This window comes from Girardinichthys multiradiatus, chromosome 15 (assembly GCF_021462225.1).
Source record: "Girardinichthys multiradiatus isolate DD_20200921_A chromosome 15, DD_fGirMul_XY1, whole genome shotgun sequence".
Taxonomy (NCBI): domain Eukaryota; kingdom Metazoa; phylum Chordata; class Actinopteri; order Cyprinodontiformes; family Goodeidae; genus Girardinichthys; species Girardinichthys multiradiatus.
The window spans coordinates 13,052,912-13,066,950 of record NC_061808.1 but is presented as its reverse complement, the minus strand read 5'-3'; the positions used below and the strand labels follow the sequence as shown (position 1 = coordinate 13,066,950).

The following is a 14,039-nucleotide window of genomic DNA, read 5'->3' as shown; positions in this document are numbered from 1 at the left end:
AGAAATTCCTCAGCTGAAAAGGTTGACATTACTTTATTAACTTTATCTTAAAGCACTTGTGTCTTTTGCTGAGGATGTGCCATGTGCGCCTGGGAATGTTTTTATTGTATAGTAACCCCAAAAGGCAAGCAAACACACAAATTCTGATAAAAACATGAGTTTATCTGGATCTTAAGAGTAATCTTTTTCTTTTTTAACAAATTGATTGATTTTTATTGTTATCAACTGTTCAATTCAATTCAGATTTATTTATGTAGCGCCAATTCACAACACATGTCGTCTCAAGGCACTTTACAAAGTCAATTCAATCGAATCATACACATTTCAAGTCAGTTACATACATTCCAATTAATCCTAACCATTGAACAGTGCAGTCAGATTCAGTTATTTATTCAAATTGGATAAAAAGTTTTTCTATCTAAAGAAACCCAGCAGATTGCATCCAGTCAGTGACTTGCAGCATTCACTCCTCCTGGATGAGCATGTAGAGACAGTGGACAGTCACTGGCGTTGACTTTGCAGCAATCCCTCATACTGAGCATGCATGTAGCGACAGGTGGAGAGGAAAAACTCCCTTTTAACAGGAAGAAGCCTCCAGCAGAACCAGGCTCAGTTTGAGCGGCCATCTGCCACGGCCGACTGGGGGTTTGAGAGAACAGAGCAGAGACACAAAGAGAACAAAGAAGCACTGATCCAGGAGTACTTTCTATGGGAAAGAAAGCAAATGTTAATGGATGTAGCTCCTTTAGTGGTTTCATCTAGGAAGAAAAAACAGATAAACTCTGAGCCAGTTTTCAAGGTTAGAGTCTGAAAGAGAGCACATAGAGTTAAGCTCAGTCAATTGCCATGTCTAGGAGAGAGAAAGGGTTAAACACTAAAAGACAGGGCTATGTGGATCATCGGTAGAGGGTGAGCATTAAGTTGTTGCCAGCAGAAGCTTGGATGATTCTCCTCTCCAGAAAGGTGTCACAGGTAGACACAGAGCCAGGCCAGGTGTAGCTTCTAGGAAGAGAATAGAGAGAACAATGTTAAAAGCTGAAATAACAGCAAATAATGCAAAATTGGAGAGTAGTGTGAGAATGTAGCGAAGAGGATGAAAGTGGTCGTTATGTCCTCCAGCAGCCTAAGCCTATAGCAGCATAACTACACAGATAGTTTCAGTTCAGATTATTTAGTTAAACGGCGCTTATTTACAACAATGTCGTCTCAAGGAACCCCACAAAGGGTCCCACTGATGGTCATTGTTATACTAAAAACCACAATGATTGGGATACCTCTCTCTGTCAGACTGATTATAACCATTGGAAAAGAGAAGGAGTCATACAGGTAGCAGAAATGGAGGGTGTGTTTGCACCTCAACCATAACTGAGCCGGTTTAGGCTAAACCTGACTCCCCCTTACTCCAACCAACAGGGAGGGAGGGAGCCTTCCTCCCTCCCTGATAACCTAAGCCACTCTAACTATAAGCTTTATCAAAAAGGAAAGTTTTAAGCCTAGCCTTAAAAGTAGACAGGGTGTCTGCCTCACGGACTAAAACTGGGAGCTGGTTCCACAGGAGAGGAGCCTGATAACTAAAAGATCTGCCTCCCATTCTACTTCTAGAAACTCTAGGAACCACCAGTAAACCTGCAGTCTGAGATGAAGTGCTCTGTTAGGAATATATGGAACAATCAGATCTCCGATGTATGATGGCGCTAGATCATTAAGGGCTTTATATGTGAGGAGGAGAATTTTAAATTCTATTGTATATACTGTATTGTTTGATGATTGTACTGAGAACTGCTGTCTCTGGCTTAAAAAATTAGTAGGTGTCACTGCAGAAATTAATGTATAAAAGGCAAAGATGTTAAAATTAGAAGTGGCTGTATATTTAGGGTTGTCGTCCTGCTAGAAGGAGAAACTCTGCACCCCGTATGATGTTATTTGCAGCCTCTAACAGGTTTTCTTCCAGGTATGTTCTGGATGTAGTTCAATTAGTTTTGACAAGCGTCAGTGTTCATGCCAAAGATAGGTATCCCCACACCACAATGCTTCCACCACCATGTTTTACCATTGGTTTAGGCAGTGTGCTTGGGGTGATGTGCATTGTCAACATTCCTCCATCTTCACGTAGCTTATATTAAACTATAAACTTTTTATTAATTTGTTAATTTCTGTAGGCAGTGTCTTATACTGCACTTGATTTAGGGGTACCAGTGTTAAAGTGAATGAATATAAATGCTTTTTGGATTTTTATTTGTAAAAATAAAATTACCATGACTAATTTTTTCTTCCTCTTGCAATTATATACTCCTCGGTGTTGACCTAGCTCATAATATCCAGATCGGTACAGTGATGTTGGTGGCTTTCATAAAAAAGCTGAAGCATTTAAGGGGCTGTGTTCACTTCTGCAAAGACATAACAAAAAGTTGACAAAAGATACTATACAATATATTTTGAAGATGACATTTAAATGGTATTTGGTCACCATTACTAGTTGAGAAGTCCAGTGATTTTAACATACAGGAATGATCAGAGATTAGAGCCTTGAGTGTTTGGGTTATCTATTGTAAAACACCTGGAGGGAAAAATATACCAAATTACCAATGCAGATGTGTCAATAAAGGCCAACACCTGCTGAAGATTCAGATCAGAGCCTCAGCTTCTCTTAAACCTCCTAAACAGTGAAGCTTTGTGTGTCTTTTCCACTTCTCAGACAGCTGTGAGTCCCATTCATCTTTTCCCCTGAAACAGTTGCTTTTCTAACTTTGTGTATGTGTGTGTGTGTGTGTGTGTGTGTGTGTGTGTGTGTGGTAACCTTGAAGCGAAACAGCAAACAAACATAAAACAGCTGTCTAGTCAAAGGAGGGAAGAGGACCCAAACCAGACCCGAGCATAAACGTTTCACTGTTGACTCTCCCTCGTACAGACGCCGCAGACAAGAGACGCTCTGTCCACTGGACCGTTCCGGGAACATTCCAGCAATGACCTGTAGCATTTGTTTTTCTGGCAACAGACAGTCTCAAAAAGAGGATTTTAGTAACAAGACATAGATCACATTAGTCTATTTGTATTGTTTTTTTTTTTTTAAGTGTGTTTCTGAGTCAATGCATGAGCATTTTAGAAGAAATCTCCTGACCTCAGATATCAGAGTGAACTATGGCACATTGGTAACAGAAATGTCAGACCCTTTCTATCTTATTTTTCCATACTGACATAGATATACACATATACATTTACTGGTATGTGAGAGCGATATAATGCTTCCTTGCATCTGTAGACATAGAGTTTTTTCCAGCCCCTTGGTTCCTGGAATTTCCTTTGATGTATTTGGTCTTTCAGTTTATACCAGTGGAGTATAAACTACATATAATAAAATCAACAATGAGATTCTTGAAACTTGGACACAGTTGGGTGTTCTAACTGAATAAAGATCCAAAACACATTAAACATTATTTTAGAATGAATAAATAGTTTCTAAGAAACCTACATAATGAGCTACAACAACATTTAATTTCCCTTTGGGATTAATAAAGTATTTTTGAATTTGAATTTTTGAATTGAATAAAGCTGGCTTCTGGAATAGCCATCCAGTGTCAAACCTATTGAAAATTTGTGGGCATTGTTTAAAATCCTGATCCGTGCCAGGACAGCAACAAATTTAGAACAACTATGGGTTCTGGCAAGAGTGGTCAAGTGTCCAGCCAGAAGTAGCTCAAAACATTTTCTATGGCTACAAAACATATGTTGATGCGCAGCTTGCTAAGGGACATTTATCCAAATATTATATATCAAAGCCAGTATAGTTTATAGTATAGTTTTTAACAGGTGTGGATTAGAGATAATAAATTCAAGCCTGTGCTCCTAGTGCTTGTTTTTAAAAATCACTGATGTTTTTGTATTGTTTTTTTTTTTGTATTATCATTCCACTCTAAAATAAAATTTCAGGTTCAAAATCTACAGGATAGTTATGCCCATGATGAGTGTGTGTAAAGTATTAATTGGAACTACAGCATATATCCCGAGCAATACAAGTACACATAATAGAAATTCACACCAAGCTGATCTGATTGTTATGTAAAATGCTTTGATTGTGAGACCAGTCGACCAGGCTATATGCGGCCAGACAATCTGATATGTATACCTTTATTAGAAAATAATGGGAAACTAATGGCAAAATCAGACATCTGCAGAGAAGCGTAAACTTAGTCAAAAAAACAAAAATGATCCAATGTTTCTGTGAAATGCAGATGAACCGATGCACATCTCTTCTTCAACTGTGTAAATCAAGCTGTATTGCTGGATTTCACTACACATAGGAAACCATCAATGGTAAGTTAATAATCTTACTGTGTTATGTTGACCTTCTGGTATTGGGGAACTGGGATTTTCTTTGTTTTTCAGTGCGGATGTGCATTTTGGATGTTCTTCCTGTTGAAAAATCGAGTCATATACAGTTCTCAACAATCCGACCCAAACTGGCACTCTCAGGTAAAATTGGTTAGTATGGTCAAAAACAATCCAGGAACAACCAAGGCTCAAGTCCACAGGGATGCAAGTTTAACATCAGCATATACTGAACTGATGTTGACCATGAAAGGGTCAGTTGTTCTAAAATTATTTAAAAAAGACAAGAAACATGTTTGGAGGAATCAAGGCGAGGCCTTCAAGCTGAAGAACACTGTACCAACTGTCAAGCACGGTGGTGGTAGCTGTTTAGTTGCCTTAACCATACTTTAGAAAGTAAACCCAAGAATTAAAAGGACAAAGCTCAATCGTAAAAATATTTTTTATCATGTTTATTTTCTGTCTGTTACATTTACATATATATTTTGGCAATCATGTCCCCTCATAACATTAAAATATATGAAACCTACATGTTTGGTTATTTTTTACATATAAATCTAAATTAATGCAATTTTAACATCGATAATCGCTAACTTTTCTTCAGTTACCAAAGAAATTTAATTAAAAATATTTAATTATTTACTGAGTAAGCATAAAGTGCACTGTATACATACAGTATGTTTGAACAAAAACAGTGAAAATCATAAGCTCTTTAGTTGGACTAAACAATGACTATAAAGCTTAATATTAGTTCCATAAACAACAGATTTTAACATCAGATGTGATGCATTAAGTGTAAACTGCAAATCGCTGAATTGTAAATCACAGCCTTAGTCACTCTGGATGAAATCTGTACTGAAGAGGTTGCAGATGACAGGAAGATCATGCCCATGAACGCAGTAACCCACAGAAGTTGTCTGCTTCTGCAGAAAGCAAAGACGTACAAGTTGAAAAAGAATACAGAGTGGGTGACTTTAACTGATGTTTAGACGAAAGAAGGTAGTCATTCTTACCAGCATGTGAAGGTTCATGCACGGCCCAACATGCTCTCCAGATGCCCTATTCTCCCAGATATGTCAGCTAGTTTGACCAGTCAAGGAAAAAGACAATACTGTGAAAATGGTTGTGCACACCACTAAAATATGTCTCTGCTAAAGGATCAGCAGGTTAGCTCAAGTCACACGTGCAGTGGACTGTTTAGAGCACTGTCTGCCAACAGGAAGGATATGCGTGGCTGTGAGCTGTTGGATGGCCGCCTGTGTCTGCTTCTGGAAAGCCAGCCTGGCCTCGCATTTGCAGGGATCCTCCACCACCTCCGCCCTCACCTCTTCAGCAGGAGAGAGCAGATTTCACATCAGTGTAGCAGCACATGTCCAGCAACAAAAAGCACAGAAAGTACCATCCACACTGCTTTTTACCAGTTGGCAAGAATATACCAGAGCAAAGAGAATTTAGAACAAATTTCCACAGCAGGTTAAGAAGTACGAACTGTACAAAAAGTTTATTCTACTATATTACCTGATTACTGGTCAACAAATGCTGCTGTGAATTAGAGTCTGCCTCACAAAACTATCCATACCTCTGGTGCTACATCACATTTTTCAATGCTTCAACCACAAACTTTAATATATTTCATTATTGATGTAGTACATATTTGCAAAGTGGAAGAAAGCTATTCTTTTTTAAAGGTATTCTTTTTTTGTTAATAAAGATCTAAAAAAAAGGGAATGCATTTGTATTAAGCTCCCAATACTCTGATATCTATGAATAAAATCCAGTACAAACAACAGACAAGCAAACATGGGAAAAGGGGCTCTCATTACAAAAAACTAAAACTGAACCCAGTGGCCTACATGCATGAGATCCTAATACTGCACACAACAATCCCCACAGTAAAACATGGTATTGAGAGCATCATGCTGTGGGGATGCTTTGCCAAAGCAGCGACAACTTGTTAGAGGCTGCAAAAGACCTGAGACTGGGGAAGAAGTTCACGACAACAGAATAGTTTATATCAGTTTATATCAAAGTGTACTCATGTGATTGAATGGCCTAGTCAAAGTCGAGACCTAAATCCAACTGATAATCTGTGGCGAGGCTTGACATTCGGTGTTCACAAATGCTTTTCTTTTATATAACAGTGAGCTTGGCCTATTTTCACAAATAAAAATGTTCAAAATGTATAGTCTAGATGTGCAAAGCTGACAGAGAGGTACCCCAAAAGACTTGAAGCTGTGATTGGGAAGAAGATGGCACTACAAAGTATTGACTCTGGAGGGCTGAGAACAAATGGACACTTCAAATTTTAAAATGGCATTTGTAAATATAGTTGAAACCCATGTTTTTTATAATGCTTCACAATTTGCACTATTTTGTGTTGGTCTGTCAGATAAAATCCAAATGCAGGGGTTGGACAATGAAAGCGAAACACCTGTCATTTTAGTGTGGGAGGTTTCATGGCTAAATTGGACCAGCCTGGTAGCCAGTCTTCATTGATTGCACATTGCACCAGTAAGAGCAGAGTGTGAAGGTTCAATTAGCAGGGTAAGAGCACAATTTTGCTCAAAATATTGAAATGCACACAACATTATGGGTGACATACCAGAGTTCAAAAGAGGACAAATTGTTGGTGCACGTCTTGCTGGCGCATCTGTGACCAAGACAGCAAGTCTTTGTGATGTATCAAGAACCACGGTATCCAGGGTAATGTCAGCATACCACCAAGAAGGACGAACCACATCCAACAGGATTAACTGTGGACGCAAGAAGAAGCTGTCTGAAAGGGATGTTCGGGTGCTAACCCAGATTGTGTCCAAAAAAAATAAAACCACGGCTGCCCAAATCACGGCAGAATTAAATGTGCACCTCAACTCTCCTGTTTCCACCAGAACTGTCCGTTGGGAGCTCCACAGGGTCAATATACACGGCTGGGCTGCTATAGCCAAACCTTTGGTCACTCATGCCAATGCCAAACGTCGGTTTCAATGGTGCAAAGAGCACAAATCTTGGGCTGTGGACAATGTGAAACATGTATTGTTCTCTGATGAGTCCACCTTTACTGTTTTCCCCAAATCCGGGAGAGTTACGGTGTGGAGAAACCCCAAAGAAGCGTACCACCCAGACTGCTGCATGCCCAGAGTGAAGCATGGGGGTGGATCAGTGATGGTTTGGGCTGCCATATCATGGCATTCCCTTGGCCCAATACTTGTGCTAGATGGGCGCGTCACTGCCAAGGACTACCGAACCATTCTTGAGGACCATGTGCATCCAATGGTTCAAACATTGTATCCTGAAGGCGGTGCCGTGTATCAGGATGACAATGCACCAATACACACAGCAAGACTGGTGAAAGATTGGTTTGATGAACATGAAAGTGAAGTTGAACATCTCCCATGGCCTGCACAGTCACCAGATCTAAATATTATTGAGCCACTTTGGGGTGTTTTGGAGGAGCGAGTCAGGAAACGTTTTCCTCCACCAGTATCACGTAGTGACCTGGCCATTATCCTGCAAGAAGAATGGCTTAAAATCCCTCTCACCACTGTGCAGGACTTGTATATGTCATTCCCAAGACAAATTTACGCTGTATTGGCCGCAAAAGGAGGCCCTACACCATACTAATAAATTATTGTGGTCTAAAACCAGGTGTTTCAGTTTCATTGTCCAACCCCTGTAGAAACATTAAGATTTGTGGTTATAATGTAACAAAATGTGAAAAACCTCAAGAGTTATAAATATTTTTGCAAGAAGGTGTAAATAGCAGTTGGTTGGGATGTTGTGAAGCCTTGCACCGATTTGCATGGGTTCCCTAACCTTTGGAGAAGCAATAGTATCACAACAAAAACAAATGATTAAGAGAAGCTGCAGGAATTAACGTGGTTCTTACCTTTCAGAGAACATGTTTTCTTGTCTGCATTCAAGACATAACTGTTCCGGCACTTGCAGTAATATGAGGCATTGCTGTTGATGCAAATGTGCTCGCAGTCATGTCCCATGGCACAAGGGTCCAGACCTGGAATAAACCGGGATTAAGGGATGCCGCTGTCAGGATGGCTGTATTAGTACAGTTTCATGAGCTGGTAGTGTTTTAAGTGCCTTGTGCTAAGATTGGTTAGGTTTTGCTTTTATTTGTACAGAAACTGTAAGGTGAATCTTTATAGTTAAAGAATTAAAATGCATTGATAGATGTTTCCTTTCAGCATTCCAATTTGTACTTGACCCCACCGAGAAATACCATCCATTCAAGCGCCTTCACCACATCTCAGCCAAGGCTACTTGCTACACAGGTAAATCACAGAAACACTGACAGCACACAGACATGTTACCTGAAAGAGGGACATGAGACGAACAGTAACACTGAGACGAAACTTATCCTCTTCACAGTAGAATCTCAACTGTTCAAACAACTGGTGCTCTTAAAGCGGACGCAGACATTTTAAACTCTAGACTAAGCTTTCCTAACTTTGAAAAGCATAAAGACACTTTGATTGAAAACATCTGACGGATTCTGACTTTTCTTTGGATTTTTTGTAAAGGTGATGCCGAAAGTTTAGGACTGAACCCAGCCCCAAAACTTTGCATTGATATAAAGCCTCAACAAGCACATTTTACCGCTGACATCTGCATTCCATATGGGGGTTGACAGCATCTGCAGCTTGACTTTTCCCTCATGATTTCAGAGGTCACTAATAATATTGCAAATAATTCACATTCTCCAGCAACCACCCCTGTAGACTGTAGGTGCCCTGATTGAGGAACTAGAACTGGGGTTAATGATGGGGAAGGTCCTGCAGGCCCTTCTTTGTCCTACCGCACAGGGTTTTCCTGAACTTGGAGGTGAGCTTCTCGATAACCCCATAGGTCTCCACGTAGAAGACATGGTCCTCCAAAGGGAGACTGGCCATCAGTTGTAGGGAGCGCATGTCTGCACGGTCCACACCTACAGCATAGATCTCTATGCCCAAGGCCCGGGCCTCAGCGGACACTTCTTCTACCTGGTCTTGAGGTCTCCCATCAGTCACAATGATGGCCACCTTGGAAATGTTCCTGGAGCGAGGCCGAGCTCCAGACTGCTCATTGAAGGCTTCTTTCATTGCTGTCTTGATGGCGAGGCCAGTCATGGTGCCTGTCGCTAAGGGATGAATTCGGGCGATGGCTTTCTTCAAGTCAAGTTTGTTGAAATGGTTCTTGAGCAAGAACTCTATCTTGACCGTACTGGCATAGTTGACCACAGCCACCCTGGTTGCATCCGAGCCCACATCGAGGGTGTCCACCATGTTGGCCAGGAAGATTCTGACCTTCTCGAACTCAGCAGGACGAACACTGCGAGAGCTGTCAATGATGAAGACCAGGTCCAGGGGGCGGCTTCTGCACTGAGAGTGTGTCTCTGGTGATCAACCAAACCATGGCAAGAATAAGTCCATTTAATAATCAATGAAAAACATTAAAGCTTGGTTTTAGAAACAGATCACTTGGAGATGTACAACATGTTCCCAGAGGAAATTAAACGGTAGTGCATCTTTTGTTTGGTTGTACAAAGATGATAATGTATGCTAGATAACATACAATGCATCCTTTCAGAGTTAAAACAACCCATCCCATTTTCCTTTAGGGAAAACATGGTTGATGTTCACAACATTAAAGGAGACATCACAGTTGTACATATAGACGTAAGTGGTAGAAGCCCTGCCTGACCAATCTCATGCACATTATTCAACAAACTGTATCTGCATTTCAGTCAGATACTCCCTGCTTCTCATTTTAATTAACCTGGAAACCCAGGGGTAGGATTCTTTTTTTAAGTATTTGCCCCACTTTCATGTTTTTTTTCTTCTTTTTTGTTGTACTTAAATGTTTCAGATCACCAAGCAAATTTTAATATGAGCCAAAGAGAGCCTGATTAAATAGACGATGTTATTTTGAGAATTGTATTTTATTAATTGGAAAAAAACTTATGTAAAAACTTTATTCCCACCTATGGCTTATAATTACTGCGCTTAGCGGCAACGACTGCCATCAAGCATTTGTGATAACTGGCAATAAATAATTTACGTCACTGTGGACTCTTCTTTGCAGAATTATTTTAATCCAACTATATTGGGTGGTTTTCTAGCATGAAGGGGCTGTTTAAGGTCACGCCACAGTATATCAATCGGATTTAAGACTGGACTTTGACTAGGCCACTCCAAAACATTCATTTTGTCTGTATTTTTAGCCATTTAGTAAAAAGAGCTCTCGCTGCATAACTCAAGTGTACGCTTTATCCCAATTTCTTATGCCTATGTAAACTAAATTAACATTTGTGAATGTATATGTGTATGTGTATGTGCATTACGTGTGTGTGTGTGTCTATGAACATATTGTTTAGATGTTTGAAATAAATAAATAACTAAATAGCTAAATAAATAAATAAATAATGTGCTTGAGCTTTAGGTCATGAACTGATGACCCAACATATTCCCTTAATAGTTTTTGTAGAGAGCAAAAAGTAGCCCAGACCATCATACTACCACCACCAAGTTTGTGTGACAAGTTTGTGGGATAAAGATCTTTTTCTAAAATGTTGTTAGTTTTACACCATAAATAACAGCAGAAACACCTTCTAAAAAGTTCCAACCTCGCTCTTGTAAGCCAGAGTAAAAAAAAAAAAATGTAAGGGGCAAATACTTTTTTACAGACAATATTAGTTGTAGTCTCAGTATGTAAGCATACTTGAGAGCGGCACCAGTGTTGTTGGTGTCTAACTCTTAGCTAAAAGGACAAGAGTGGTACTTTCTAAGTCTATCACTGACCAATGTTCAAGAAATACATCTGATCTTGAAAGTATGGAGAAGAACTGATTGGTTTGGAAAGCAATCCTGACTGGTAATATTCTACCTGTCTCCACAGGACTGATGGTGGAGATGAGGCCGCTTTGGGTACTGACCGGTTGCGTCCCAAGAGCAGGGGTCTCCACCGGTGACTCAGTGGTTACGATGAATGCCACTGGTGCCACTGTTGCTGCTGGGAACGTTGACTGCATTGTAGGTTCTGGTAGAGTTGGGAGGACTACAATAGGAGCCGGTGGTGCTGACTTTGTAGGGCATGGACCTTTCAGTTTGTACAGCCATGGGCCTTTGACTCTGTGTTGGGGATGTGACTGAGGTGGAGATAAACCTTTGTATATGTGACGCACATGTGGTGCGGCTGGCCCACTGAACCTGTGGTGATAGGGCAGCATGGGGACCAGGGGTCTGTGGTAAGTCACTGGTGGAGATAGAGGAAAAGGTCGATACACTACCGGTGGAGGGATCCTGGGTGGCTGGTAGTGGTAGTGATACCTTCCTCTATACGTGTAATCACTTCTGTGATCTACAGGCCCACCAGAAAGGAGAGGTGATAGAGAATATTAGAACGTTGAAGAAAGGCAAACATGAAGGTTTTGTAAGTTGACATTTTAGTAAACACTAATTAAATGAACAACAATCAGACTTTTTTTCCACAGAAATACAGACACATGATTAGTGGAAGCAAAGATTAAGCATTCAGTCACTGGAGTTGTTTCAAACAAGCAGAGGTTTTATGATAAATTGCTTGTGAAACTCCCGAGTCAAGACTTTAATCACCATGTACAAAGGGTTCAAAAACAGTATGAAATACAGTTGTTAAAACACGTAATTGCAGGTGAAATATTCATCCACAGTTCTATTTTACAGTGCTTTGCAAAAGTATTCACACCACTTATACTTTTTTTTACATTTTGTCAAGTCACATCCAAAAACCTATTTATGTTTATTAGCATTTTATGTGAAAGTGCAACAAAAAGCAGTGCGTAATAGTGAAGTTAAAGGAAAACAAAATGACATGGTTTTAAGTTTTTTACAAATAAAAATCTGAGAAGTGTGGCATGCCTTTCCGTTCACACCCTCTTAAATCAGTACTTTGTAGAAAGATTCTATTCAATGTCTATATGTATGTTTAGAATTGTATTCCTGCTGGAAGATGAACTTATCACTAGGCTCTATCAGGTTTTCTTCTCGTTTTTAGCACCATCCATCTTCCGATGAACGACCAGCTACCCTGTCACTGCTTAAGAATTGCACCCCCAAATCCTGATGCTGCCACTACCATGTTTCACAGTGTGAATTAACCATTCAGGGACATAAGGCACTATTGTGTGTGGGCCAAAAAGTGTAATATTGGTTTCAAATGGTCTGAGAACAATGCAAAATTGACCTCTTATGGCTTTCCTACTGCCATAAATTCCAGATTTGTAGATTGCACGACAAATCTATTTTTCATGTCAACAGACATGTCAACAGACAGAGTTACGATGGGGCTCTTGGCTGCTTCTCTGATTGAAATTCTCTTTGTTTGACCCGTTGGTATTAGAGTAAAGGGGGCTGAAAGGAGGCTGAATATATAGTCATGCCGGAATAATTTAAATTTTTATCATAAATAATAAAAAAAGTTAACTTTTAATTCCACTTCACAATTATGCTGTTTTTGTGTTTTTTGTGCTTTTCAGATAAATTCCCAATAGGATAAATGTAGGTTTGTAGTTGTAACATAGCGAAATAGTAAAATTTCTAGGGGTAGTAATACCTTTGTAAAAAACTGTAAATAACACGAATGATAACTTACATTATGTTGAAATAAAACAAATCTACACTGTTACAAAATGCTTATACTTCTCTACATTTGCTTTCTATAATCCTATTTATAATTATAATGGCTGCCGAACTGAATAATAAATTAAGGTAACAAACAGCTTCTTGAGAAACAAAATCCAATCGACCAACATTGAAATGGTGCCTACATTTACCTCTAAAGAAATAACAAGCTTTTTTTATTATTACGTTTTTCAGGTTTTCTAAAACTGTATATTTTAAACACTAGAGGTAAAAAAAAAAAAGACAATCGCATGCAACTTTTCTGACTGAGAACAAAAACAAACTCCCTAAAACCCCATAAACATATATATTTTTTAAAAACAGGATTTTTGAATGAACTTACTTGTTGGATTCAGCGTCCTGAGTTTTGGCTGACCATTGTGTCTGGTCTGAGCATAACTTTGTGCGGTTATCAGCTCAGAATCCCCTGCTCTGAGGTGGTACGTGGCATGTGCAACATCAGAAAACAGTTGCAAAACACAACACAGGAGGCTCCAGAGGAAGGGCTTCATCTTTAGATCATTTAGCAGAGCCAGGTCTCAGTGTATCCTCACAGGGTCAGGGGTATCAAGAAGATCCTGCTCCGCTTTGCAGGGGATTGCTCACCTCCACATATGAGAAGATCTCAAAAGAGACACGTCAGAACTGTCCACCCAATCCAAAGGTGGGACATGGCTTGCAGGATAGGTTGAGCAAATACTTGCAGAGGAGGCACTAAAAAGGCAGTTTTTCCTCAAGTGTGCATCCTTCATGCTGTTTAATGCATTTGCTTATCCTCCTGTTCTTTTTCCTATTTTTGTTATGCATGTTTGCCGTTTAGACTTTGCTTTAAAACAAAGCAATTCCTTTTTGCCTCTTCAATCTTCAATCAAAATCTTTCTAGTTTCAAAATAAACATTAAATTCATACGTTCACATTTCATTTTATTCTCATATAAGTTTTAAACATTATATAAAAACCTTCCTAAAAGACAAACATTTGCATTAACTAAATGATCTGACCTTGATTCCTTGAATACAAATCCTTCCCCAAGTCTGAGGAAAAATGACTGAAGTAATTTTT

At 39.5% G+C, this 14,039-nt stretch overlaps 1 protein-coding gene across 3 annotated transcripts; it reads right to left on the bottom strand.

The window, feature by feature from the left end:
* Positions 1–4,763: 4,763 nt before the first annotated feature.
* Positions 4,764–13,583, bottom strand: matn3a (matrilin 3a). 3 transcript variants are annotated; one of them, XM_047388357.1, is made up of 7 exons: positions 13,321–13,583; positions 11,203–11,676; positions 9,137–9,712; positions 8,213–8,338; positions 5,555–5,653; positions 5,340–5,409; positions 4,764–5,249 (listed from the first exon to the last, which is right to left on the bottom strand). In XM_047388357.1, exons 1-6 carry the CDS (start codon positions 13,487–13,489, stop codon positions 5,354–5,356), a joined length of 1,500 nt encoding a protein of 499 aa, XP_047244313.1. In that variant the 5' UTR covers positions 13,490–13,583; the 3' UTR covers positions 4,764–5,249; positions 5,340–5,353. The 3 variants fall into 3 exon arrangements, with proteins under 3 accessions (XP_047244313.1, XP_047244315.1, XP_047244314.1); XM_047388359.1 differs by lacking the exon at positions 9,137–9,712; XM_047388358.1 differs by lacking the exon at positions 11,203–11,676.
* Positions 13,584–14,039: the final 456 nt, after the last annotated feature.